The sequence below is a fragment of the Haliotis cracherodii genome, unplaced genomic scaffold (genome assembly GCF_022045235.1).
Source record: "Haliotis cracherodii isolate W230 unplaced genomic scaffold, xgHalCrac1.p SCAF_6, whole genome shotgun sequence".
In the NCBI taxonomy this organism is placed as follows: Eukaryota; Metazoa; Mollusca; class Gastropoda; order Lepetellida; family Haliotidae; genus Haliotis; species Haliotis cracherodii.
The window spans coordinates 38906760-38934442 of record NW_027266319.1 but is presented as its reverse complement, the minus strand read 5'-3'; the positions used below and the strand labels follow the sequence as shown (position 1 = coordinate 38934442).

The window sequence follows — 27683 nt, the reverse complement described above, 5'->3', positions numbered from 1 at the left end:
TGTAATTTTTAGGATACTTGCATATACATGTATGTTCAGAAAATTTTATCAATTACATTCAGGTAGGGAGTTGTAGTATTTTCATTCAAAAGCTGGATATATAAATTGTTGAACCGGTGACCTGTCATGACCAGCACCATAGCTGACATAACGACAAACACGTTTTGATCAAAAATATTCCAAGTTAATTTTACAAATGAGTAGCTAAAACAAAGAAGTGGTAATAAACATTAAATATATCATCATCACAGAAAATAAATTTAAGTGACATCAGATAATATTTGAAAATCACACTTTTATATTTCAACTTTACCTGCTGATTACCGGGACCGGACATAGATATGAAAGTTAATACGTGCATGCATGCACACAGTATTATTTGTAAGATCATTTTCTGCGTTCACCAAACCATGAAATTTACGATCTTTTAATTCTGTGTTTTTTTCACCATAATTCTGTTCTAATAAGCGTCAAATACTGTAGATAGGTAATTGAAAAAAAATTCCAGCAACTCAACCCAACTATTATTATGTAGTTCACCAAATCTCACAAATATCAGATCTTAGCGCTCCCTACCGTTACACCAAAGCTTGTGCAGCTGTAGCGAGCAACAAGGTTGGTTTGTGATGAGATGGATAGTTCACTGGAACAGAATGTTCTTGCAACATAAGTCATGGCATGTCTTCTGTCAGTTACTTCTGGTATTACTGTGATATTGCTAAATGTGGCGTATAACCCTCGTAAAACCATACTCACTCACTCATCCTCGATATATCGGGTGATTTTTAAATACCCAGCATGCATCTGGGGCCCCAAGATGGCTGCGTTTTTATTGACTGAGTAAACATTATGTTGTACCAGCATTTTGTTTTGTTCCATTTCCAACTTCAGTTCATACATTTATGTATCAGATTACTTCTGAATTCAAAATTTAGAATTATGACATATATATCGTGATACGTATCGCAATACAGCCTTGTGCATCACAAAATATTTGGAAACACTTTAAACCTCCAATCCCATCCATAGTATTGCATCGGTTTCTGAAAGAAGCTGTTCATCCCTGCCATGGTGGTATGTCATCAATAAATGCTCACAGAATTCTAATCCGAATAAAGAAATAAAATTCACATTAAATATTATTTACCAAAATAAGGTGACCCGCTGACCCATGTGTCTCTTAATTGAGCCATCCATAGGCGGACCTTTGAGGGGGGTGGGGGACAGACAGACATACACACACACACACGCCAAATGTAGTATGCTGTAGGCTGACAGAGGATTTTGATAGTTGGGACTCCTCCCTTTTAGACATGTTTCATCTGCCCTTGCCATCTATATTTTCTGCTGTATCTTTGGGTAATTAATTTTAGAACTGTCCCATCAATAGGATGGCTGTCCATGTGACAAGTTACAGTTGGTGTTTTTGTGTTCTACACAAAAAAAAAGGTTCCTTCCTTCAGACCCTTCTGCCAACATGGGCATGGGCATGTTATGTAAGTCCCAAGTGTTTTCAGTTTTTGTTCTGCTTGATTTAGTGTTGTTGGCAAGAGTGCCAGAGAGGCATGCAGCGTTCAAGTGCTTTAGTAAGTTCAGCTTTACCATGGAAAGACACAGATACACAGTTCTGAGAAATATTGGTCCCCTGGTGACAGTGGCCCTATAAGTCTGGTCTGCCATTTTCTCAGGTGGCCCAGTCATCTCAGACATAACAACTCACAGCACAGAGTTGTGTCCCTTAGGCATGGCAGAATCCTGTGATCAGGGTTTCAATCACATATTTGCGCTAATTATGATTTTTGGTTTGTCAGAACCAGACTTGTGATTGTGGGCTTCGCCAAACTTGTAAATGTTTCAGACCTGCATCACTTGTGGTTTTCTTCACACGATGAGATGCCAGGCTGTGTGATATGACTGAGATACTGTTTAAAGCGGTGTTAAGCATGTTGAGCCCAACTCACTAACTCAAAGGCAGTATTAACATTTGAAGATCTGCCAGGAAAACTGGGGAAGCCTGGATTTAGGCGACCAAGCACCTCCTTGTCTGTACAGTCTGTATGGAACTGTCTTCATGTTGTGTGTCTTGTATGTGTTGTAGGTGGCTACCACCCTGTCAAGATTGGAGACATGTTCAACAGCCGGTACCATGTTGTCAGGAAACTTGGATGGGGACATTTTTCAACAGTCTGGCTCAGCTGGGATATGCAGTGAGTATATTCTTAAACCTTTCCTTAGATTCCAACTGTATCTGCACAGACACACCCTGTTTGTTTGCAGTATTTAAATTTTAACAAAGGGTATTAGACTGTGTCAATGGCAGAAGGATAATTGTTCTAATTTTTCTATCACATTGCGAGGTAAGTTTTGCATTTCAAACATGTCTCATTGCTACTTGTGTTGAAGACAGCACCATGATTTCATGTAGATGTTTTTCCTTTAGAAATTAGTTGTAAATAGTCTGGTTTGAATAAGGGAATTATATAATAGATTACCTTTGGCTAAGTTTTTAGGTACCTTTCTATGGAAGAGACAAGTCCAAATTGACTCTCCAGGTACCCGACACCACCACCCCCCCCCCCCCCCCCCCCCCCCACCACCCCTCCCCCCCCACCCCATTTCCTGACCCTAACTGGATAACCGCTGAAGGTCCGATTGGGAATTGTTTTACTAGAGTCCTAGCCAAGAGTATTTAGATACATGTATAAAATGATCCGATCATGCATACACTGCAGTTGACTGAAGCTTTGTCTTTATTCAAACCTATAAAAGTCAGAAGAAATGTGAACATTAGCGACTTGTACCATGGAGGTTTTTTTTGTCATTAAGCAATATATCATGTGACTAACAATGCGTTCCGGTAGTCTTGTGACTACCCTGATCCTGTACTCTCTACCCACCCAACCCAAGTTACCCTTTTCAGCCCTAGTACCTTCCCTTGGCCTAATGTAGGGATCTTGGGAAGAAATTAGCCATATATGATCTCTTCCGATATAATCATTAATTATGCATTTGGACAAAAATTACAACTCATCTCTTTATTCCAGTGGAAATTGTGGGTCACTTTGGTGATCTTTCCGCCATGCTGAGATATCTCCCTTGTTATCAGGGTACTAAATGTCACACCATCAGAATAGCTGACGGTCAAGCTAGAACTGACATTTTGGTATACTCAGAAGCTCCAGTTCATGACCTTACTGGGATAGCACTGTTTGTATATTTTGTGCTGATGATTTATTTGTTCTACACTATTTTCAGTTTAGGGCTAGGAAGGAGATCTTGACTGTACCATATTGACTGTAGTAAGCACTATGGGTGCTGGGAAACTTACTTAGGAGGTGCTTATTGAAACCATTAATGAGTTTGTTGATATGCTATTTTTGGTGTCAGCATGCCAATGGTTATGTGTTCACTTTGGGGGGAAAAGTCAAAACTTGATAATCCTGTATGTATAATATGCATCCGTTCTACACAGCCTTGTGTTTTGTTAAAAATGGTCGTACACACAAGAAAATACAGACTTATGAAAATTACTTAAGTCAATTATTCTTCTGAATTGCAGGTCCAGTAAATTGATTGCAATAACTGTTTTGGAAAGGTTTTTCATGTAATAAAGTAGTATCATTTTGTGCATTTGTTGTATTAATTCCATTAATGAATTTTAAGCAATGTTAAAAGAATTAACTGTTGCCGCCATTTATTACTACTTGGCTGTTAATAAGGAAATTAACCAAGGCCAGTCACGACATCTGCATGGGAGAAAGTGTGAAGTCTTGTTCAGCACTAATGAATGTACACTCCTAAAGTGCCTTCCCAAGGCTATTTTCGTGAAAGGCATGATTCAGAAAATGTGGGGTAAGATTTGTGGCTACAAATCTTTCCCGTTCTGGCAAGAAAAGTGACTTTGGATAATCTTGCTTTAAAACATTGTACATCTTCTGTATGATTGATGTAAAGTTTTAAGAACACCAGTTGTATACCTACGCCCATGCATACTTATTTCTCAGGGATTCAAAAGGTGACAACTGTTCGTTTACCTGGTCCAGTGTACACAAAGAGTTACCAGATAAACAAGACACTACTCTGCAGTGAACTAGCTTTCACATGAAATACCGACTTTGAAACAGCCTGCACTAACCCCATGACTTTCTTCTGGGGCAGGATTCAGACATTTTTTGGAGGTGCTTAATTAGCAGATCATCCCTAAAGTCTTAATGCTGGTTGTTTGTTGAAGACCATTGCAAATATTTCTTCCTTCTGTCGGGTTACAACCTGAGGTGCAGTGCAATGTTGCTAAGTTTAAGACCTGGGTGGTGATGGTTCATTTATTACTGTACTCTACTCCCCACAGCACTTCTGCAATGAATACACCTTTACCTCGGTTTCATGTAATTGGGCGTTGACAGTTAGCACTTCATTTTCACTTCAGGAGTAGCCAGTGATTGACAGTTTGTGTTAATTTGGAATGTGGTGAACACGTTTTTATGTCCATTGGAGAGGTGCAGTGCAAAGTTTGATTTCAATATTTGTATTTTCTGAAAAAATACACACCCTTTATTCATTTTTTTTATACTTAAAATATTTTTACTTCAACATTTCCGTGACCTTTTTTGAAAGAACAACTCCATGGATTCTTTTCAGATATAGGGAACAGTTTCCTTACTAACAGAAGATGTGCAGTGCAAAGTTATGTTTTACTTCAACATTTGTGCGACCTACAACTTAAAAACTAGTTCATGGATTTTCCAATAGGGGTTACTGTTTCTATACTAATAGGAGAGGTGCAGTGCAAAGTTTGATTTTGATAAGTTGTTTTTGTGAGAAAATATTGCTTTTTTTCATGTTTTGAACTTAGGAATATGTTGGAGTCAAAGTCACTTTTTGTCTTGTTATCAACAGTTACGGTTTTAAACGACCTTACATTTTGATATAATAAAGGGATGCTTGTGTTTACAATGTAGGTGTGTAAAGTTGTGTTTGTTTCAAGGAGAATATTACTGTCGTGCTGTTTTGATGTTTGCCTTCATTATGACGATTGATTGCATGAACTGCAGGGTCATTTAGTTGATTAAACTGGTTTGGTAGCCCAGTAGTGTTACTCAACATAAAGGACATTGAGGAAAGTTTTATTTTTCAGTTGCAATACATGCAATATAGCTAATACTAATAGTCTTCAACATGTTCTTCGTTAGCGATCGATATCTTTTACCATAACAATATTAATTTAAGCAATTCAGCTATGCAGTTGTTCCCCAAGTTCTTCCATAAACATACGCACATCATAGAGAAAGAAATATCAGCTTGAACCAGTAATTTGAAACAAAGACTCACGCACATACTCAAATTTACAAGCTGGGCTTCACAGCAGTGCATTAATTATGAACAATTTGCACAAGTGTGGCAGCCACTACACACAGCTGGATTAAACACTGGCCGGGTAGAACCAAGCCAGTGATGATGCTGCTGGGTCTTGACGGCTGCTTAGCAGCAGCAGCAGCAGCACCAGCCATCCATCCATCACTACCCCACTCTCCTCCATCTGAATCAGGTCACTTCCTGGTCCATTCCTATCACATGAAGCTGTGCACAAGTTAAGACCCTGAATGGTGAAAAAACATAAACCCAGAATGTCTTTACGTGGCAGTAATTCGAGTTGAAAAAAGAAGAAGAAAAACACACAGACAGAGGCCAATGTTTTATAAGAGGAGAATGTTGTTTGCAGCATCTTTGATGGTGAGCAGATGTTAGATCCTGATTGATCTTGTGCTCAGCCCTGGCATGTGAGGCTTCAGATTTGTGTTTGTGTGGCTGTCCAACATGTAGCCTTTGCTCCCAAGTGCAGAAATTTTGTCATACTATTCCTTAATATAATCATGTTATTCATAGTAGGATTAAATGTCATATTCAGGAAGCTACTTACATTATAATCTGAGGTTTCAAAGTAACGGAATTTGGTCCCAATATCCTTATCATAATATCATAATATTTCTTAACCTGAGAAAAAATCTTATTTTTTTGAGTTGACAAGTCTTTCATGTATAGTTAACTTGAAAAACATGGGTGAGGAAAGTCAAATTGTATTCGCATTTGGTTTCATTTTTAGCTCCACTTGATATGGTCACATTCCCAACCTGAACTCATTGAACATATGATTTTTTAAAGTGTTTACATGAGTGTATAGATAGTGGCATCTCAAATATTTCATTAATTGTAAAAGGTGGCACGTGGTCCTGTGGACAGCACACAGGTCACAAATCAGGTGGAGTTAAGCAACTCCTGACTCCTGATAGTTTCTAGGGCTTCGGTTTTGCCCCACACTGAAGAACAAGTAGCAGGGGGTATGGGTGGCCTAGTCGTCTAAGGCATCGCAATTTGCTGTGCAGAATTGCGTCCCTTGGACACGCCAGAAACCTATGATTGTGGGTTCGAATCCCGGTTCGCCCCGATTATGTTTCTAGGCTTGTCAGCACCATACCCGTGCTCGTGGGTTTCAGCGAAGTGGTAATCGTCTTGAAACCTGCATCACTTCGGGCTTTCCTCCCACAACACTTCAGGCTTTCCTCACACATTAAGCTGACACGCTGCGATATAACTGGAATACTGTTAAAAGCAGCGTTAACCAACCTCACTCACTCACTCACTGACAAATAGCACATGGGTTGTCTCATCAGAGGCAAGTGACTTTGTTCAAAATGTGCATCTGTTCATTCAGCAGAGAATGGGTACCTGGTAGAATGAGAGGACAGTTAACCTTCTAGCACCTCATAAACAGCTTGGGTTGTATACTCCTCAGGGAGATGAGAATGATAAGCGCGTGCTCACTAATCCATTGACTGGGGTAAAATTGTTAAGGCTTTGAGCATACACCTTTTGTATGGAGTCAAGCGAAATATAAGTACTCATTATGATTATTATTATTACTATTATTATAACGTGTCCCTTTGCAAAAGAAGTAGTTGTCACAATACATGGATTGTTTCTGAATATTGCAATACAGGTACTCGTTACAAGGCCTACCAATCTGGTATTTTAAAACTCATGACACCAGTAAAAGAACAGTTTGTCTTCTTCATTACAAAATCTTAATCTTTACTACATGTTTGTCATTTATATATCATGTGTGTGATTACACTAGCACTTCTATGATTATTGTGTATTTAGAATAGAGACGGTTTAACACATTTAAGGTCCTACCTGACTATTAGTGTGTATATAGAGAATCTCAACACGAGTTGATAAAAGTGGAAAAATTCCGAGGCTTGCCAAGGATTTTTGCCACTTTTATCAAAGAGTGTTGATAGATTTGATATCAAAAGACACGAGGGTGAGGTTTTATTTATCATCTAACATCATCCTTCCAACTTCTCCAATTTGTAGACAGTAATTAGCAGTGTCTTCAGTGTAAAAAGTACTGCTAACAGCTTCAGTAGCAGAGCCATTAGTGATGTCATTTGATTGTGACGTCATGGTAACCAGTGACGTCAGAATGTTCTGCAAAGCATTGTGATGTAATTTCATTGCAGTGATATCTACAGTATAGATATTGCTTGATCTCATCCAAGCGATATCTCCTGTGGGAGCCAGTTTTGGATGATAAGAAAGGATTAATTAAACTGATTGTGTAGGCAATACATTAAGCGAAGCCGTATATCACTGAGTATCATTTGCCTTAGCTACTGTGGTCTAGTGGATAGAACGTCTGCTCGGAGAGCCGCATCATACCACGTCATGCCGTGTCACAGACATTAACCCTTAGACTGCGTGTCGCGACAATTCTGCAGGCCAAAGGTTAACAGATGGTACTTGTTGTTTGCCCGCCTGCTGCTCGGCAATAAGGGAATAATACAGACTGGTAGGCTTGGGGTCGGTATGCTGTGTCTGAGTGGGGTATCCATGTTAAACTGTTGCATTGTATCTGGTGGACTAGCACTATCAAAACTAGTCCTGACTGGATGCAAACAGACACACACAAACCCATGAGGTACGTAAGTGCAATAAGCTTGAATGCCATTTTGAACCCCATTTCACCTAACCCCACCTCATGAAGCCACAGGAGGGAGTGAATGTTTAGTCGTGTTGTGACGGTGTATTATGATAAGGCTATGTGTTAATTACAGCAGTAGCACGCTTGAAGGATGAGTCATTCTACATGTGCCAACAACTACTGGTAAATGTCAGCCCGCTCTAATTGTGTTGAAATTTCCCCTTGGTCAGTTGTCAGTTCAGCAAGTTAACTCCCTTACCTTGGGAAGTTTGATCAATATTTATTAGAACTAACAGAATTATTCAGTTGTAACTGTAGTACAATAAGCATCATGTAATGTATGACTGGCAATGAGTGATGTCATTTCTGTCCACAAATGTGAGAGTTACAATGTTGATAAACAGTATGTGTTTTCAGAATTGTGGGGTTTTACTGAGTGCTTGATGAAATCTGACATTCAAAATTTCCAGCTAATGCTGTTGGTTCAATATGAAATTTCATTTGTTTTCTTTTGATTTGCAAGACAGCACATGTTAAGTACATTGTTTATCAAAATACCTTCTGATATACTTGTTGACATGGTTTGCAAAGCCTGTGCTTAGGCGCCTACACCATAGTCCTGATAAACATATTGATAGATTGACAATAACATCTTCTATTTGTTATAGCAAGTAAATTTGTGTTGAGTACATTGTTACTAAAGTACTCATGGAAATGAAAAACCCCACTGTTTTGCTGGATTTAATAATCGACACAGAGCATTTACGTAGATGTAAATACGAAATAACAAAACAACTGGAAAAGTACTAGTCTGGATTTGCAAGTTTTATCTCAGTGCTCAATACAAAATGTACTTTACAGGAGGTAATTTGTAGGCACTTTCAACATTCAAACATAAAACTAAGTCCAAATTGACATAGCAGAAACAGGCTATAGGCATTATGCAAATTAGCCCGGAAAAAAGTTATAAACAATAAAAATAACAGCTATGTTTATGTACATATTAATAATGACATGTAAGTTGTTGTTTGATAAGGGAATATGTTACTATTACGTTCTGATATTTTGACGATGACTCACTTTCCCACAATGCCACTCACAAGTCACTAACCACTGACAAATCACATGCACGTGGGTTTCAAGCACCTGTTTTCACCTGTCGTCAAGGTGTCATGGACATTCACCTTGATCTACTAACACCTGGTTATGCTGTTTCACAATAGTCTGTTTTGTTCATATTTTTACACACTTTTACGTGTAAAAAGACATAAAAACCTTTGATACGCTGTATTTGTGCCAAGGCCCAATTGGTACTAATTGAGTTGTTTGAATATTTATATATAAGCATTTATTTAAAATCTGAGATCGAAAAAACAGGTTTTTTTCATTTCAGTGAGTACTTTAAGAGGTCATGAGTATAAATATTGCACAATCATGCAGCTTCAGTGCATCCCTGTTTATTGGTACCACATGGGAACCAGATAGGTCTCAGCATTCTATTGCTTGCCCCATGGGGGTTCCGGTTTAGAATTGTCCCCCAGCAAACTATGCTGGTTGTAAGAGGACTTATTGCTAAAATGGATAGAATTATCATTAAACCGCCCGCATGTTATCAGAAATGAGCGGGCCACTGTAACTTGATAATGCCCTCATATTGCCTGATGACGGGCCATTATCACGTCCGTTGTTAGGTGACATCATAGGATAGAGATAGGTGACGTCACGTTCAATAGTGACGTTATCTGGTTTGTTCTATGTTTCCGTATTTGTAAAAGTGAGTCAGTGACATTCGTGTTGATTGCAGTAAATGTTTAAAAACCGATATTGTTGTTTCTTTTTATTTGATAATAAATTCCATCCATTTTAGCTATAATATAAGGGTAACACTATTTTTCAGGGCATTATCATTTGCAGAAGCCCTCGGTCTTTTCATCTGCCCTCCTTCGTGGGGCAGTTAATGGAAAACCCCGGACTTCTGCAAATGATTATGCCCTGAAAAATAGTGTTACCCTTATATTAAAGGATCGGATGGTCAGCTTGGTGCCTCAGTTGATGACGTATCATCGTACCTCGATGGCATGGGGCAGTGCTCATGATACCAACCACACAGTTTCATTATTTACTGTCTCGCGTGGTATAGTTGGAATATTGCTGACAGCAGCATTTAAGAACATTCGCTGGCTCACAGTTTATGGTGTGTGTGTAATGTGTCTGCAATAACTGGCTTCTCAAGAGGCTTTGTTGTTGAGTAGGAAAAGTGTTTTCACTATAACTTGATACAGTGGGGAAATGGATGACATTAAAAGGGATCCCTGTCCCATCCCTGATGTTAGAGACTGAATATGTATGTGGTCGATAGGTCAAGATATCCTTGTCCAAAACCTCAATCGGGTGGTCAGGCTCGCTGACTTGGTTCATGCATGTCATCAAACCCAATTGCGTGGATCGATGCTCATGATATCAATCACTGGATTGTCTGGTCCAAACTCTATTATTTACAGACCGTCGTCATATAGCTGGAATATTGCCCGGTGCAGCGTTAAACCAAACCAAAACCTCAATACCCAAGGAAGCTGTAGATCATTACACTAAATTAAGTACACTTGGATATGTTTTCTGGAATAATATTGACATACTGTAAGCAGTCTCTGAAGAATCATTATATATTTCCATCCAGATTCCATCTGAACAATAATTGGGACTTTAGTTTTCCCCCCTGCACACTGAGGGGATCTGCTGACCAGGTATTCATTATCCTACTTATCCAGTTTCTGTCAGTGGCTGGCTGTATACCAGAAATTAACTGATAATCAAGGGCTTCTCTTGACACAATAACCGGCCCCCTCAATCACCATTCTGGACTGGGTTGGTCCACAAACCAAGTACTCCTGGCTTGTTGATTGATATTTTATGTGGCACAAATCAATCTTTTAGATGGTTTGTTGATCACATTATGAAGCCTTAATGCTGTGTATAGCCTGTTGGAGTGTGTGCAGCTTGGCTGAAAACGACTATCAGTCTAGGTATCTTTTGCAATCAAGTGGAAAAGCTGCATGTGAAAAAGGGGCTGAATGCCTTCCTGTGTTGTTGTCCAGGGACTGAGTGTTCATGTCTCCAACACATTACTTTCATAAGGCTTGTCTTCCCAGCAGGACTTGTTCCAGCTTGCACTATGTCATCGTAACACTGTCCGCAACATTGTTTCATTATTAGCAGTGGCTGCTAGTCAGGAAATGCCATGTTGTAAAAAGTAACGCTGTCAGGATTCTTTTCCTTTTCCTTTTTAAGTTTTGGCAAACAAGTACCATGGAGAGGAGGGTTTACAAGTTGGTAGTTAGTAAATTTTGGGGCTTTTAGCATGTTTAGTCAGTAGTCATTATATTTTTCGGCCTAGTGAAAAAGTTGAACAGGTTTTCCACATCATATTTCGTCGGTAAAACATTGCATATTTTATTTTTATCTTTTATGATTTAAATTTGACACATCTCATGTTTACAATGTTTTATAAGTTGTTTATGCAAAACAATAAGCCTCATCAGGACCCTCCGCAATGTTTGAAATAAGCACCTGCCCATAGGTCAATGGCAGGTAGATCTTGTGTCGGGCTCATAGTTTCCAATTTGAATGGGTCCCTATGGTATACAGTAAATTTATGTGTCGATTTATATGTCAAATAAACTGCAGTTTTTTAAATGAGAGCCTGACAAGTTTAGTCAGGGCCTGCTGCTTTTGAAGTCTGTGGGTCCTGATAGCAGCCTGGCTATTTATGTTATTTCAAACACTGACCCTCAGCACAGCTACATTTATTCTTTGGGTTTGGGTTTTAGTTGGAATGGTTTTTCGTCTGTTTGTGTTGACATATGGTTTAATGCACATTTCAGGAAGTCATGGTAAGATTTATATATGGTTCCTCGCCACTTCTTGTACAGTGCAGCTTTCTGTTACACCCCAGTGTCAGTGGGATATCTACAGGGTTAGACACAGCCACAAACCATTAGTTCTGGCACTTGTGAACTTCTCAAAATCAGGGTTACACACCGATTCTAGCCATTAGATATGTGACAAGTGAATGTCTCAATGGCAGGGTTAAACACAGCCACAAGCCTTAGTCCTGTGACTAGTAACTATCTTAAAGAACATTATAATGTCCATTTAAGTACATCTGATGGAACTATAGGTAAAAAAATATTATTGTTATAGAGAAATAATTTCAACGATAACAGGGTTTAAGTCAGAGAAATCACAATATCTTGTAATTATTGAGTTCATATGCCCTGCTTTCCATTTTCAGGTATTTAACTGGACAGTTAGATCTTATGCAGCTATTTTTAATGTATTCTGCCTTCTGTAATCCCAATCAAACCAAGCTTCCAATATTACACTGATGCACGGTGATACACACTAGACATGACACAGAATGCAAGACTCGTGTGTTGAAATACACTGCAGTATTAACAGTTGTGTATGCATAGTTTCAGATTGGATTGTACCGTCAGTCATTGATAGGTATTTTGTTAATATGTCATAAGCAAGGAGAGATGATTTGTTTACAGTTAATTTACAGAATCTGTCACACCTAAGAAATCAAAAGAGGACCCCAAAAAATGTTTATTCTGTTGAATGTAATATTCTTGGAAATGTGTTAAAACAATGTGTGTAATGTCACTGATATGTTTCTAAAGATTGATTTAATCAATAGTTTAATCCATTAGATAGCAGACTATGCCAGTCTATTCCAACAGTTGTTAACAAGCTTGTGATCTTCACACAATTCTTGACACAAACAGTTTCATGGCTGACAAGGTTTATGTTTCAAGTTGATTTTGTATGAAGTTAGGCTCTGATAGAGTTAATGCCTTTGTATCGTGGGAGTCATGATACATCTCTTGTGAATGTTTTACTGTGTCAGCCCTGATATATACCATCACAGAAGTCTGTCATTTGATATTGTGTGCAGCTTAAATGCTATTTAGGATATTCAGATCATGGTATGTGTGTTCTAATGTTCTAGGGCTTGTTTGTGGACAGACATCTTGAACATGTTTCGTTATGCATCCCATAACCTGTGTGATTGTGGGTATACGAGAGGGCTAGCACTATAAAACCTCAATTAGTCAGGACATACAACACATGCATGCCTGTAGCCTTCAAATATAGTTCGATATGTTTTATGTTTCACGTTTCACATTTCTAATGACGATGATGATGGCCATCATGATGATGATGATGTTGATGGTGGTGGTGGTGGTGGTGATGATGAGGATGATGATGATGATGATGATGATGATGGTCATGATTGTGATGATGATGATGGCCATGATGATGATGATGATGGCCAGGATGATGGTCATGATTGTGATGATGCTGCTGATGATGATGATGGCCATGATTGCGGTGGTGATGATGATGATGATGATGGCCATGGTGATGATGATGATGGTGGTGGTGATGATGATGATGATGGCCATGGTGATGATGATGATGATGGTGGTGATGATGGTCATGATTGTGAAGATGATGATGATGATGGCCATGATTGCGGTGATGATGATGATGATGGCCACGGTGATGATGATGATGATGGTGGTGGTGATGGCCATGATTGTGATTGATAATGATTTATAATTATTGTTTTGTTCTTTCCAGACAGAAGAGGTTTGTGGCCCTGAAGGTCGTCAAAAGTGCTCAGCATTATACAGAGACAGCCCTGGATGAAATTAAGTTATTAAAATGTGTAAGTGTGTACAGAAGCTGTTTATACATTTCTACATTGTCTGCTACCGTGAGATTGATGTAATGTTGGTGATTTGCAACTGGAAATTGCTAATTTACAAACCTGAATAGTGATGTCAGTACACCATCTACAAAGCCAGATGTTTTTCCAGGGACACCTTTAAGGTTAACATCAGACAAACTTATTCACATTGGTGGGTAACTGCCAATTTGGACCCTCTGTCACTTTCTAACTTGTTTTATTTATTGTTTCCATGTGGGTATTTGAAGTCAGAGTTAGCCAACAATATTTCATTTCTTTCGCAAGGGGAAAAATGGGGGATTGGTTGGTCAGAATGGCTATAATGCCTGAATTATACTTGGATGAATGACGGGGAACTGACACTTAGCTTTGATCTTGATGATAGTGAATAGTATTGCTGATGATTATGTCTTGCAACTTGCAACTTGCAACTTACAACTTACACTCTTCTCACCCTGGTTCATGCTGGTTCACAGAAGTACATACGTGTATGTTATCCAATCAGTATAAGCAGTTTATAATTATGTGAAATTGTTAAGCTTTATCTTTGAAAATCACCTTTGTTATATTTCTGTACTGGGGTCTTTCCATATTGAGATTCCTGACAAAATAATAATTGTTTTTCATGAAATTGGTTTCTGTTGGTTGATTTGTTGATTTCTTTGCCTCAGGTTCGCAACAGTGACGAGAATGATCCCTACAGAAAGAAGACAGTACAGTTATTGGATGATTTTAAGATAACAGGGGTGAATGGGACACGTATCCTTTGAATGACCAACAACAAACTGCCAATATGGTTCTTCTTTCTGTAGTCATTCCTTTGGACTGTGTGAAGAACATGCATGATAAATGTCACTGGTTAATAACAAACGAAGGGGGCACGGGTGGCCCAGTCGTCTAAGGCGCCGCGATTCGCTGTGCAGAGTTGCGTCCCTTGGGCACGCCAGAAACCAATGATTGTGGGTTCGAATCCCGGTTCGCCCCAATTATGTTTCTAGGTTTGTCAGCACCATACCCGTGCTCGTGGGTTTCACCGAAGTGGTATACTTCTAAGACCTGCATGACTTCAGGCTTTCCTCCCACATTAAGCTGACACGCCGCGATATAACTGGAATAATGTTAAAAGCGGCGTTAAACCCAACTCACTCACTCACTAATAATAAACAATGTTAAAAGATGCTACTCCTTGTTGTCCTGTCTCCGCATTAATGGGACAAAACGAGGACTTTCTCACACATGCGCACATGCACGTGCACACGATGTGTCGCTGTATAAGTGCATTAATCTTGTACGCGATCTTGATGCATAAAGGGATTACATGTAAAAAATGAATTGGGAAAAAATTGGTTATCAAGGCTTAAATTTAAATACAAATATTTGGACAGAAATGTTAGGGATTGGGAGGTTTTTACAAGCTGAATGTATCAATGGAGATTAAATGGTTTTCTTTCTATTTGTGACTTTACGATCAATATGAATGCTTTGACATTTAAGATAAAATTTGATCCTTAACCCATGACAGATGTATGTATGGTGTTTGAGGTGTTGGGCTATAACTTGTTGAAGCTTATCATTCGATCCAGCTATCAGGGGATACCCCTCGCCAATGTCAGATGTATAATAAAACAGGTAAGTAGTGTAGGGGAGACAACTCTAGCATTGGTATCTCTTTTAGAATTGCTTTTATCTGTTAATCAATAATTTGTGACTGATGAAAGTCAATAAATTGTCTTTGATGGGCCCTACTTGGATATAAGTTTCACTTCGGGTTTAGCTGTAGAATCAATTTAGACAAATGGATTTATTTTTTTATAAGTTGGAAAGGAGTTTGAATGCATTTCAATAAATTGTTTTAATCTCTGAACCTGAAACTGGCTTGATAAGTGCCCAATATTCTTTGTCATCATATATCTAAGTTGATATTTAGCCACCAGAGTTCGGACTTTTAAAGTTGTTCAGATAAGGTCATATCATTTTAGTTTTCTTCCCATTCCTCCTCCATATATAACATGGGACTGTTTGCAGGTGCTGCAAGGGCTGCACTACCTTCATGCCAAGTGCAAGATCATCCACACCGATATCAAACCTGAGAACATTCTCATGTGTGTTGATGAAACCCACATCCGGAAGCTAGCAGCTGATGCTTTTGAGTGGCAAAAGCTAGGTCTCAAACTACCAGGCTCTGCAGGTGGGTCACTAATGCAGACTGGCTGCCAGATGTATTTGTAGGAAGGGATTAGCTTTCTGCTTAATGGGAAAAAAGAAAAGTGTCAAATAGCAGAAGGATGTTCGTTTGGATTTCCATTAGTGCTCACATCTGCATTAAGTGCAAATATTTAATGACTCATGCAAATTATGACATTGATAAATAGTTGTCCTGTTGATTTCACTTCTATTTGCTTGGTGAAGCTGTCATTATTGCATGATCTAGAAATAGTCTCTTATATTTTGATCATTGTTGCAGCAGGTATGTGTTCAGTGTCAAAAAGAATAAGGCAGTTTCTTGGAGGGATGTCACTATTCATCACAAATTTACCCTTGACAAAATGACATAATGTCTACCCATGTGTTATGATCCTGTAGGGTTCTGGGTTGGAGTCTCCTGCACCCTATGCCTGTATGAGGTGACTTGATGGACTTGATGGATTGGGTGGTCATACTTGTGATCTGGTTAATAATAAGTCATTCCTTTTTCCTTGTATCCATCCGGAATCAGTATACTGTGTCTGAGTGGGATATTCACACAAACACACACACGTACATGCACGCCGCTATATAAGTGCAATAAACTTGGACGCGACGTTAAACCCCATTTCACCTCACCTCACCTCACCTTGGATCCATCACTAGATTTTCTGGTCCAGACTCCATTATTTTCAAGCCACCCTCATACAGCTGGAATATTGCTTAGTGCGGCATTTCACAACAAACAAACAAGTACTACTATTTGGAATAGTCAATAAGATATAATCTGGAACATCTCAAACCATGCTGACAATGCACAGTTGGTGGAAATACTTGACCTAACTTGGGTTACTTGGTCATTGGAATTGGCACAGTGTTTTCTCTCAAGCACAATGTTCATGTTTTTTTAGTGAGCACAGCCCCAAAAGAAAAGCCCATGGATCCAAGTAAGATGTCAAAGAACAAAAAGAAGAAGCTGAAAAAGAAGATGAAGAAACAACAACAGCTGCTGGAGATGCAGATGCAACAAATACAGGAATTAGAAGCAGCACCGCAGGTAACAGCTTTGCCCCAACCTTACAAAGGGACAGACACAATAGGACTTGTATGACTAACACGTAGGTGGTATTGGATGGCTGATCAGAGCGTTCTTTGACTGACCACTGTTGTAACTCTTCATCAATGACGTATGAGCTGGAACACTTCAGTAGCTTCATAAGGCCCTTGAGGTTTCCATGAACAAAGCAATACTTTGGCTATGCTGTTACTCACATAGCCACCCTTAAAGATCCAGCTTAGAATTGTTTTTCAGCAATCCATGCTTGTAGTATGAAGCAACTATGCTTTTCATAAGAGGCCATTAACGGGTTCGGATGGTGGGACTTGTGGACATGGTTGATATGTCTTCATATCCAAGTTACTGTAGATCGATGCTCAAAATGTCAATCATTTTTCTGATCCAGACTGGAAACCTGTTATTACTTAGACTTTTGAAGGTCAGAGTATATTGTAGAACACTGGCTTTAGCTGATATTGGAGGGACACCTGGTGGTGCAGAGTTGCATCCCTTAGTTGCCAAGATGTATACTGGTGTCTGATTCAGATCCCAGATATACCAATTTTAGTATAGTCTTGGTTGTAGAAGCAAAGGTGGTAGAGTAGTCGGGCTGTTCAAGTGTTTTTGCCTCCACGCTGATAGACCTGGTTTGATTCCCCTCATGTACAATGTGTGAAGCCCTTCTTCAGTTCTTGGTGTACCCTGACAGTTTTATTACTCAAATAATGCTGAAAGTGTCGTGGAGCTTCACTCACTTTTGAAGCTATTAATTCAAAATTAATAGGGATGTGTATTGGCTGTTATGATAATTGTATTTCAATATATTGTCATACAGGTATCTGTATTCAATATATTCAGAGCTACAGTGTTTGACAGTGATTGACATTAATTGGACATGCAGATAACGAAACTTGTTTCATATTTTTACCCAATATACATGTGCACCGAATAAATATTGCAATGTGTATTGTTTGAAAAACGTATTGCAGTATACCAGTACTACTGTGTAGACCTGTGTTCCTTTATCATAATTTGAGCACTTTGATGTAGTAGTCCCTCTTCTTCACAGCTATCTTGTATACCAACGCATCACTTGAAATCAGGTTTTATTTTCCAATGCTGTTATTGCAGACCCCCGAGAACCAGGAAGAAGGGGGTGCACTGACCAACAGTGAGAGTTCCAACAGCCTTCAGCAGCTGGGTGAAATGGGGAATCTGCCCACCCCCAGTGAGAGCACCAGTAGCCTCCAGGAATTAGCAGGAGATGCTGAGAACAGCAGGGACAGCCCACCGCAAGACAACAACGAACCAATCGTAGTAGACAACGCTGATACTGACACCACCACGGACAACAGTGTCAAGACAGAGGAGAACATGGAGGAACAAGAAAATAATAATGCAGCTGGTACGTTCAAGTGACTGGGTTATGATATTATATATGTATAAAGCATTTATGAAGCTGCTTACTATCATCTTGGACAGCTGCTCAGTGCTACACAGTATTATTACCCATGTCAGTGTGCACCCAAAATTTCATTCTTATCTTCCTGGGGAGTATATAATCCGAAGTGTCTCTGGGATGCTAGAAGGTTAACAGCTACACTACCATTTTATCCTTCTGGGTACCCATTCACTGCTGGGTGAACATTCAATTTTTGAAGTCTCTTGTCAAAGGAGACAACACATGTAACGTGTGGGGCAGGACTGAATTCCTAGAAACTGTCACATTATTATTTCATCCTACTTGGTACCCATTCACTGCTTAGTGAACAGGCACATTTCAAGCAGTCACTTGCTTAGGAGACACCACATGTAACATGTGGGGCAGGACTGAAGCCCTAGAAAGTCTCGGGATTCGATCTTGCTGAACACCGCCACATGTCAACCTACCCTCAACTAATGTTTCTTGACTGATTTGTGACCTGTGCACTGTACACTATAAACCCTTGAATCTCAAGACATAAAGCTCTAAATGGCATGAAGTATGATACCTAGGCATTTCAAATACCTATCTGAATGAATTTGTTGATGAGAGGAATACTTGTTTTCAGATTTATGAGTGTTCATGGACTTTTGTTGCCCAGACGTTGTATTTGGACCTGACATGAGATTTCAAATATTGCCATGTTTGTGCATCTAATACTCAAATCTGAAAAAATTTGTACCAATGTTGAAATCATCCCATTATATTGCTAATATATAGAGGTTATCACGCGAGTGTGTTTGGGGATGCTAAATATCCTGCATTAGGAATAAACATTGTATTTAGCGAGCCTTGTCGAGCTAAATACATAGTGTTTATTCCTAATACAGGATATTTACCATCCCCAAACACACAAGCGTGATAACCTCTTTATCATATAATGTCATTCTTTAATTCTGTGCTTTAAAATCGCTTTCCCTCTCTCACAAACGTTACCGAAATATTGCGAGTTTTCCTGGAATGGGCGCATTAATATTTATTACGTCACAGGGTAAGCGATGTGTCAGTCGGACAGTGACAGTAGCCAATATAGTTCCAACTGAAATCTGTTTCTTATACAGTGGCGAAGCAACATATACGTAAAACAACAGTTGTTTTTAATTGCCTTTAGCGGCAATTCATCGGTCTGGCCGGTAGAGTAACTGCCCTTTGTCAAAGGGAAGCTACTCTAACCCTAGTCTATGAGACGCCACGGTCAGACGTTGTTGACAGTTGGTCTGTCCTGTTATAACCTTAAGAAGTGTAGTCAGATGTACACACAGCGACTAAACGAAACCAGGTAACAATTCAAACATATTTCGGCAATATCCAACTACTTTAATTTGTGGAGAAGGTTTTAAGCCGCAGAGGTCTACAAGCACAGATATGGCTACTCATCCCGCTTGGCTAGGCCTCGTGCCCTCGCAAAATTGTTTCGAAATTTATTTCTCCAAAGTTGCCAAAACTTATAAAATGCCTTAGCTACGTCACAGTTAGACACTGATTTTCAGTATATTGGACTGTTCTTTTCATAATGATAGCAATTATCCCTGTAGTTTATCCAGATTCCCGATGGTTAATTCTGACTCGATTGCCGAATGACGAGGGCGACACCATGTTTGTTTATAAACAGTGAAAGTAGTCCTACTTGACCTTTGATATTTGCATCTCTATCCGCATATGACCCCAACGGATATCGTTTTTATCCGTTTGCTTTATCCTGCCGAGAAACCTACCCATTATATGATAAAATAAAGTATCTAATGTTCCAGAGCACCGTCTTTCTAGGTGCACTCAACAGCTGTGATACACTTTCCATGTTTGTAGAAATCATAGAAGTGATGTTTGTTGTATGTTTTGTATTACACTGCTCAACTTTTGCTCAGGACCAAAATAATCATCTTTATTCAAAGCATGGTCTTTAGCAAATATTGAGTAGTACAGTTCTTGAAGGTAACACTATAGTAATGAGTGTTTCACTGACAGTCATCCCTTATTTAGTGTTTCAAATTGAAGTATGAAAGTCAAATGTTCCTTCTATTAAACAATTGTATATTTAGAAGGTCCTTTGAATAGAATACAATCACAGCAGATGTAAAGAACGCTGGAACCTGCTTTGTTTCTAATGATGTGCTATCTTTCAGACATGGACCAGCCAAAGACTACAACAAATTCCACAGATGAAGTTGAGATGAGTTCCGAGTGTCCAGTGATTGAGACTGTGTCACAGAATGATCTCGGCAAAGTTTCGTCCAGTGAGAGCCAGATCACAGCAATTGCCAAGCTGAATGTCACGGATGACGAGACAAAGGAAAATTGTCAACCGATCTGTAACGGCCACGACACTGGAGGAGGAGGAGGCAGCAGTGGAGGAGGGGGGACGCCGGTGGAGATGGACATGAATAAAAATGTGCAGGAGAATTGCGAGGCGGTGACACCCCCTGTTGAGAACGACATGGAACACAGTCAGTCCGAGGGGGGGTCTGCTGAGGATAAACCCCAGGCAGAAGCACCCTCCGAGGAGGGACCAGACAACAATTCAAACGATTTGACCGGTCAGTGGCTGGTCTGTGGTGTAGTGTGTTTTATCATGTGTAGTTGTGCCAGTGCTTTCGCTGCGGATATATGCTTGTGCCACAATGGAGATCATTCATATCGGAGCAGTTTACCTGTGTTGCGGAGGAGTGTTAAGGCTTATTGTTTGGTTAAATTTCATTGATCTATATTGATGACTTCTTTGGTTACTTGATGGTAATTTGGTGGTTTTGCTTGGGTATGGGTGGCCAATTGGGTGCCTCAAGTAACTTGTTGGGTTTGAGAACCTAAACAGTGCAAGGTTGGTTGAGGCATGGAGTGTAAGATTCACTCTGTGGTCCTTGGTCTGTCAGCACCATGCTCATACCACTGGAATTCACCACCGTTGTGTTACTTTGCATGCTTTTGGCTTTTGGCCCACATTTCTGACAATGACTGAAATACTGTTCAAAAATGTTTTGGACCAACTCACCACCCAGCTGACCTATTTTCTATCTTGGAATACTTTTGCTTGTGTTTACATGGGGTTCATGAATGAAAACGCCTTTACAATGTTTATGCAAAAATAATATGTAAATGTGGGATATTCTATATACAAATGTTGTAGACTGCTTTGATTAATTTTTCACTTCCATTAATTTCAGTTGAAAAAGCCAACAGTGTAGACAGACCTGATCCAGTCAGGGAGGTCTGTGATATACCTGTGAAGATAGCTGATTTGGGAAATGCATGCTGGACGGTAAGCGACAGGGTTCTGGGTAGTCACCCTTTACCATACTTATTGTCACAATCCTTGAATGATGACCTGAGGAGATTCGGGGATATAAATCGGCTTCCCAGTAGCCTATGCTTGTTGTGAAAGGTGGCTAAAATGGACCAGGTGTCAAGCTTGGTGACTTGTTAGATTGGGTTTCATCGTACCCTGACAACCACGTATCATGCTCATTTTGTCACGTTTGTCTGGTACAGACCCCGTTAGGTTCTGGGTTAGAACATTTTTAGAAACCTATGCTTGTTGATCATGTACCATCTCTTTGATAACGTGTCCTATACCCCAATGTGGTGAATCGTTCATACCATCAAAATCAATGGATTATCTGGTCCAGACTTGATTATTGCCCAAAGGGTAGAATACTGCTGACTGCAGTGTTAAACATCCACTGAAGATACATTTGCATAGATGGTAGTATGGTATTTTCATCAACTGACAACATGGACAAAGTTTACAATAACGTCACAATACCCGATGACGTAATTTGTGGAATTTTGTTGCCAGATCCATCGGCGAAACAATGCCATGTGACGTCAGCCCAGTAACAAGGTTGCTGGGGTCATCGAGTGTGCATAAGCTCCTCTCAGTGATCTACCAACTCCACCCACAATGTCGTTGAATAAGCCAAGGGATGTTGAGAGCTTTCAATATTTGTTCGTGAAACGTGTTCCGAGAGTACATATACATGTTTTGGTATTACACAATGTGTAATACAGCTGTATGTTTATTAAACGAGTGATCTCTTCACAGGCAAATGATAAACAGGCTTTTTATCCCCCGCCCAATGAAGTTGGCGGGGGATATAGCAACGGGCTCCTTCCGTCCGTACGTCCGTCATGTTTCGTTTCCGGAGCATAACTCATAAACCGTTCATTATTTTTTCATGAAACTTTGCAGGTCTGTCAGGTACATGCTGAACTGGTGCCTTTGATATTTAGAAATTTTAGAAATTTTTATTTTTTCTGTTTCCATGGTAACAAGATGGACTTAGGTTCTGTGAGGGTAGGGTTCATTTCCGGAGCATAACTCATAAACCGTTCAATATGTTTTCATCAAACTTTGCAGGTCTGTCAGGTACATGCCGAACTGGTGCCTTTTGCTATTGAGAATTTTTAGAAATATTTATTTTTTACGTTTCCATGGCAACAAAATGGACTTAGGTTCCAAACTCATCTTTTTTTTACAATTTCCATGACAAGTTCCACCTCGGTTAAAAAGGTTAGAGTTTGTTTAGATTTAGTTATGTCTTAAATTCTGAAACAGGGGCGGGGGATATAGGGAAGTTATTATATCATGGGGGAATTTATTTATACAACTTTATATTGTATACCGTTTATATTGTAACATATGAATGTTTCTCGTCAGAAATATATTTTGCATTTGAACACAATGTAATGACAAATGTTTTCTTTATGTTAATGCAACATGCAACCTTCGTATCTGTAGCCCAGTGACTATACCACAAGGCTTCAGACACGCTGATAAATCACAATGCACAAGGCTACAAAAAATAAATATATTATTGATTCTCAGACACTGCACATCATCACAAAGTCTGCCGTATTTTGGTTTTTATTTCCATTTAAAAATAATATTTAAAACAATCCTTAAATATTCCACGTCTCAAACACACGACCCCAACAGTGAATTGCTACAATACTTAAAAACTATGTGATCCAATATAACGTGCAGTTACTTCCCATTTCATGCGCACTGCTTTCCTGCGCATCTCTTGTGTTAGGCAATAACAGTTTGTGTGCTTGTTTTGCTGTTTGCAAATTTGGTCAATCAAAACATTAGATTTGTGATACAACATCATTAGACATGATGATTTACAAAATCAATGGTATTTGTACGTAAAGCAATATCTGGTGAAGTGGAATTTGTGTTGGTTCTTTAGGATCTGAATGCTCTCCTTCCAAAATCAGTGAGGCACCACAAAGCTGCCACCTCTGTAACCTCCGGCATGCCCTTTCAGGCCTTGATTAATGTTGTCTTGAGGTTGTGGTTGATCCCTTATGATCATGATGATGGGAAGTATCTGGACAGGTGCTCGCTGCTTATTTTAAGCAACCTATGCTTATTATAAGAGGCGGCTTACAGGATCAGGTGGTCAGACTCACGGAGTTGGTTGATGCATGTCATCGTATCCCAATTGCATAAGATTGATACTCATGTCAATCTCTGGCTAGCCTGGTACGGATTTGATTATTTACATTCAGCTGTCATATAGCTGGAATATAGTGCAGTTTATAAAGAACATCCAACACCAAACAAAACAAACATGTGAGGCATTCTTAATCAGACTACAAGTTTGCCTGGTCAAGATGGCAGGATACATCTGCAGTGTTTCTAACAACAGTGGTGTAAAACAACATTCACTTGTGAATTGATGTACCGTATATCGCTGTGTATAAGGCGACCCCCACGTATAAGACGACCCCCCTGTGCACGCCTTAAAAATCAACCCAAAATCCTATACTCCGTGTATAAGACGACCTGGAATGAAACACATCACAAGTCTGACTGATATACCGGTAGAAGATTTAACGTGCTCTTGCCGACTGTAGAGTATTTCGCACACGGACATCACAAATTAGTTAGTTAGTTACTTTGGAGATTTAATGTGTGCTTTCCGACTGATGCGTATTTCACACATCACAAGTGCGCACACAAACCTTATATATGCAATAAAAATATGTTTATCGCCAATTAACTATGTTGTAACTAACTAGGCTAATGTTTGCTTCACATTCAGCGTGTTTATTCCACAATCACTTGTACACACCGTCTCCAACACTTGTTAATACAACTGTAAAAACAGCGGGAATTGATTTCAGCTTCACCGGTTATCACATGTTAGGTCACATGTGCAATATGCAAATGATTACCGGTACTTCCGGCTCTCTACTCACGGATGTTGATTGTTTTACCGTGTCAGCTGGTTTGACAATCTGCATCGAGGAGAGGGTCATTTCAACTTTATTTGCAGAAATTATTAAACTTTATTCAAGGAAAAGAGATACAAATCATGTTTATGTATGGAAATAGTTATTTGAACAGTTATTTAGGACGAAATGCGAAGTTTTATTGTCAAATGCTGGGCTGGCTATCGGACGCCGGTTGACATCGCCAGTGGAAAAAAATGTGAGATCTTCGACTCCGTGTTTAAGACGACCCCCCTTCTTAGCCCCCTCATTTTAGGTACGAAAAACTCGCCTTATACACAGCGATATACGGTAATTACCCCATGGAGATAAGTATACATGGTATAGGTCTCCAGTAATCTGTTTCTCCACCATGTGGGGATTCTGGGTGATTCCGGGTTAGACTAGCTCTCAGCAACCTATGCTTGTCCACCCTGTGAGGATTCTGGGTTAGTATAGGTACGCAGCAATCTGTGCTTGTCCACCCTGTGAGGATTCCGGGTTAGCATAGGTGTCCAGCAATCTGTGCTTGTCCACCCTGTGGGGATTCCGGGTTAGTATAGGTGTCCAGCAATCTGTGCTTGTCCACCCTGTGGGGATTCTGGGTTAGTATAGGTGTCCAGCAATCTGCGCTTGTCAACCCTGTGGGGATTCTGGGTTAGTATAGGTGTCCAGCAATCTGTGCTTGTCCACCCTGTGGGGATTCTGGGTTAGTATAGGTGTCCAGCAATCTGTGCTTGTCCACCCTGTGGGGATTCCGGGTTAGTATAGGTGTCCAGCAATCTGTGCTTGTCCACCCTGTGGGGATTCTGGGTTAGTATAGGTGTCCAGCAATCTGTGCTTGTCCACCCTGTGGGGATTCTGGGTTGGTATAGGTGTCCAGCAATCTGTGCTTGTCCACCCTGTGGGGATTCTGGGTTAGAATAGGTCTCAGCAACTTATGCTTGTCAACCCTCAATCCTGTGAGGATTCTGGGTGAGAAGAGGTACACAGACACCTATGCCTGTCGTAAGATGTGACCAAACAGATGAAGTGGTCAGGCTCAGTGACTCAGATGATAGTGTTTATGTTGATGGCTTTGAAATTGTGACATGGACAAATACAAATGCACACTGAGAATGCAAATTATAGCATCTGTAGTCATGGTAGTCATAAAAAAATACTCATTTTACAATGGAGACGCTCAAGTTTATTTTTGAATTGGCAATTGTGGTGAACCAGTGATCGATTTAGAGATATTTAACAATTGCCCACATTAACATTCTTGATGTATAAAGATTCAGTCTGTGCCAAAAACTTTCAAGTCTACTACCCCGAACATGTCTCTAAGTCTTACCATCATTTTCAGTTGAGCTTAGTGATATCATATGGACTGTTTTGTTAGCTTTGCTTACAAGACTAAACTTTTACTAGACTCGAGACTGAGACTAGTGGCTTAGGTTGCAGACTGTATTCAGCTTAAGTGTTTTACTTGTTTGAGTGTCTGTATGATGTTTGAGTCATACACATGTTCAGGTGACCGCCAGAGTTATGTCCCTTACCCCTGCCTGGATCTGCTGGACGTGGGAAAAAGTCCTGAAGAAACCATGATTGTGATCCTTGATCTGTTTCACCAAAGTGGTGTGTATTATGACCCGAGTTAATTTGAGCTGACCTCTCACATTAGGCTGACATGCCATTATGTTGGTGTTGAAACCAGCAATAAGCCGACATCACATCACCTGTACTTGTCCACCTTGTGGGGATTCCAGGTTAGAATTTCTCCCTAGCAACCTATGCTTGTTGTAAGAGGCAACCAAATGGATTAGGTGGTCAGACTTGGTGACTTGGATGAATGCGTGTCATCGAACCCAGATGGTGTGGTTTGTTCACAATATCAATATCAGAATTGATTATTTAAAGCTGTTATATAGCTGGAAAATTGCTGAGGTGAGTCAAACAACGCACAAACATTAACTTGTTGTACATATCATGTGTTTCAGTATCACCACTTCACTGAGGACATCCAGACCAGGCAGTACCGCTGTCTTGAGGTGTTGGTAGGGGCAGGCTACGGCACACCTGCTGATATATGGAGTACAGCATGTATGGTAAGGATCTTGCCCATGGTAATTCAGGACCACTTTTCTGGAAAACTACTGACTGCTGGTTTGAATTACCTTTGCCAAAAGGAATGGTAGCGCTAATATTATTTTAACTCTGGCTGTTTAACATCGTCTCACAATGGCAAAATACCAGCTCTCGGTCATATCAGTTCATCCACCTACTCACTCATGATGTCAGTCGTATGTTCTTGTGTATATTACAGAAAGTTTACAGAAAGCACTGCGGTTTAGAAGGGGTATTAAAATGCCTAGTAACTATCAACAAAGCAATTTAGTTACATCAATGTTTGAACCAATCTCTGACAAAAAATTTAACTTTTGATAATACTTGGTCGATTTTCTAAGCGCCCTGGCACTGGAAAAATATTATGGTGAGTGCGGTAACTGAAAAACTGTAGTAGGTAGTTGACTCAAACAAACTCACTCAAAATGAGCAAAATTTGATATGTAATGATGTCATTAATTCCACTTTTCCATCAGCTTGATTTTGCTTGGCTTATTAACGTGTTGCATCTGATTTTTCAAATGAATTCATTTTTCCTTCAGGCGTTTGAGCTTGCAACTGGTGATTATTTATTCGAGCCCCACTCTGGAGAAGGATACACCCGAGATGAGGACCACCTGGCCCATGTCATAGAGCTCCTCGGTCCCATTCCCAGGCATATAGCACTGTCAGGAAAATACTCCAGGGAGTATTTCAATAGGAGAGGTGAGTCTGGCATGTACTGAAAGTTAATGTTCATTAAGAGTAGTCAGCAGAGACTGTAGGGCTATTGCTGTCTTAATGTACAGTCAAGTCCCGTTAATCCGAATAAGTCATACAGTCCGTAACAGTAGTTTTGTGTTTAGCTTTAGAGGTTGCATGATTAGAAAACATATTCCACTAACAATATAACATAACAATA

General features: G+C 39.8%; 1 protein-coding gene across 2 annotated transcripts in view; it reads left to right on the top strand.

Annotated features, from left to right (window-relative positions):
* LOC139446713 (SRSF protein kinase 1-like) overlaps positions 1-27683 on the top strand; it is a 62284-nt gene that overhangs the window by 27125 nt on the left and 7476 nt on the right. For both annotated transcript variants that reach the window (XM_071228007.1, XM_071228008.1), the window contains 11 exons: positions 2099-2207; positions 13628-13715; positions 14408-14495; positions 15259-15365; positions 15762-15924; positions 16832-16977; positions 18109-18382; positions 20584-20994; positions 21619-21713; positions 26656-26763; positions 27325-27487. In XM_071228007.1, the coding sequence (XP_071084108.1) occupies positions 2099-2207; positions 13628-13715; positions 14408-14495; positions 15259-15365; positions 15762-15924; positions 16832-16977; positions 18109-18382; positions 20584-20994; positions 21619-21713; positions 26656-26763; positions 27325-27487 (1752 nt within the window). The remainder of the gene's footprint in view (positions 1-2098; positions 2208-13627; positions 13716-14407; positions 14496-15258; positions 15366-15761; positions 15925-16831; positions 16978-18108; positions 18383-20583; positions 20995-21618; positions 21714-26655; positions 26764-27324; positions 27488-27683) is intronic.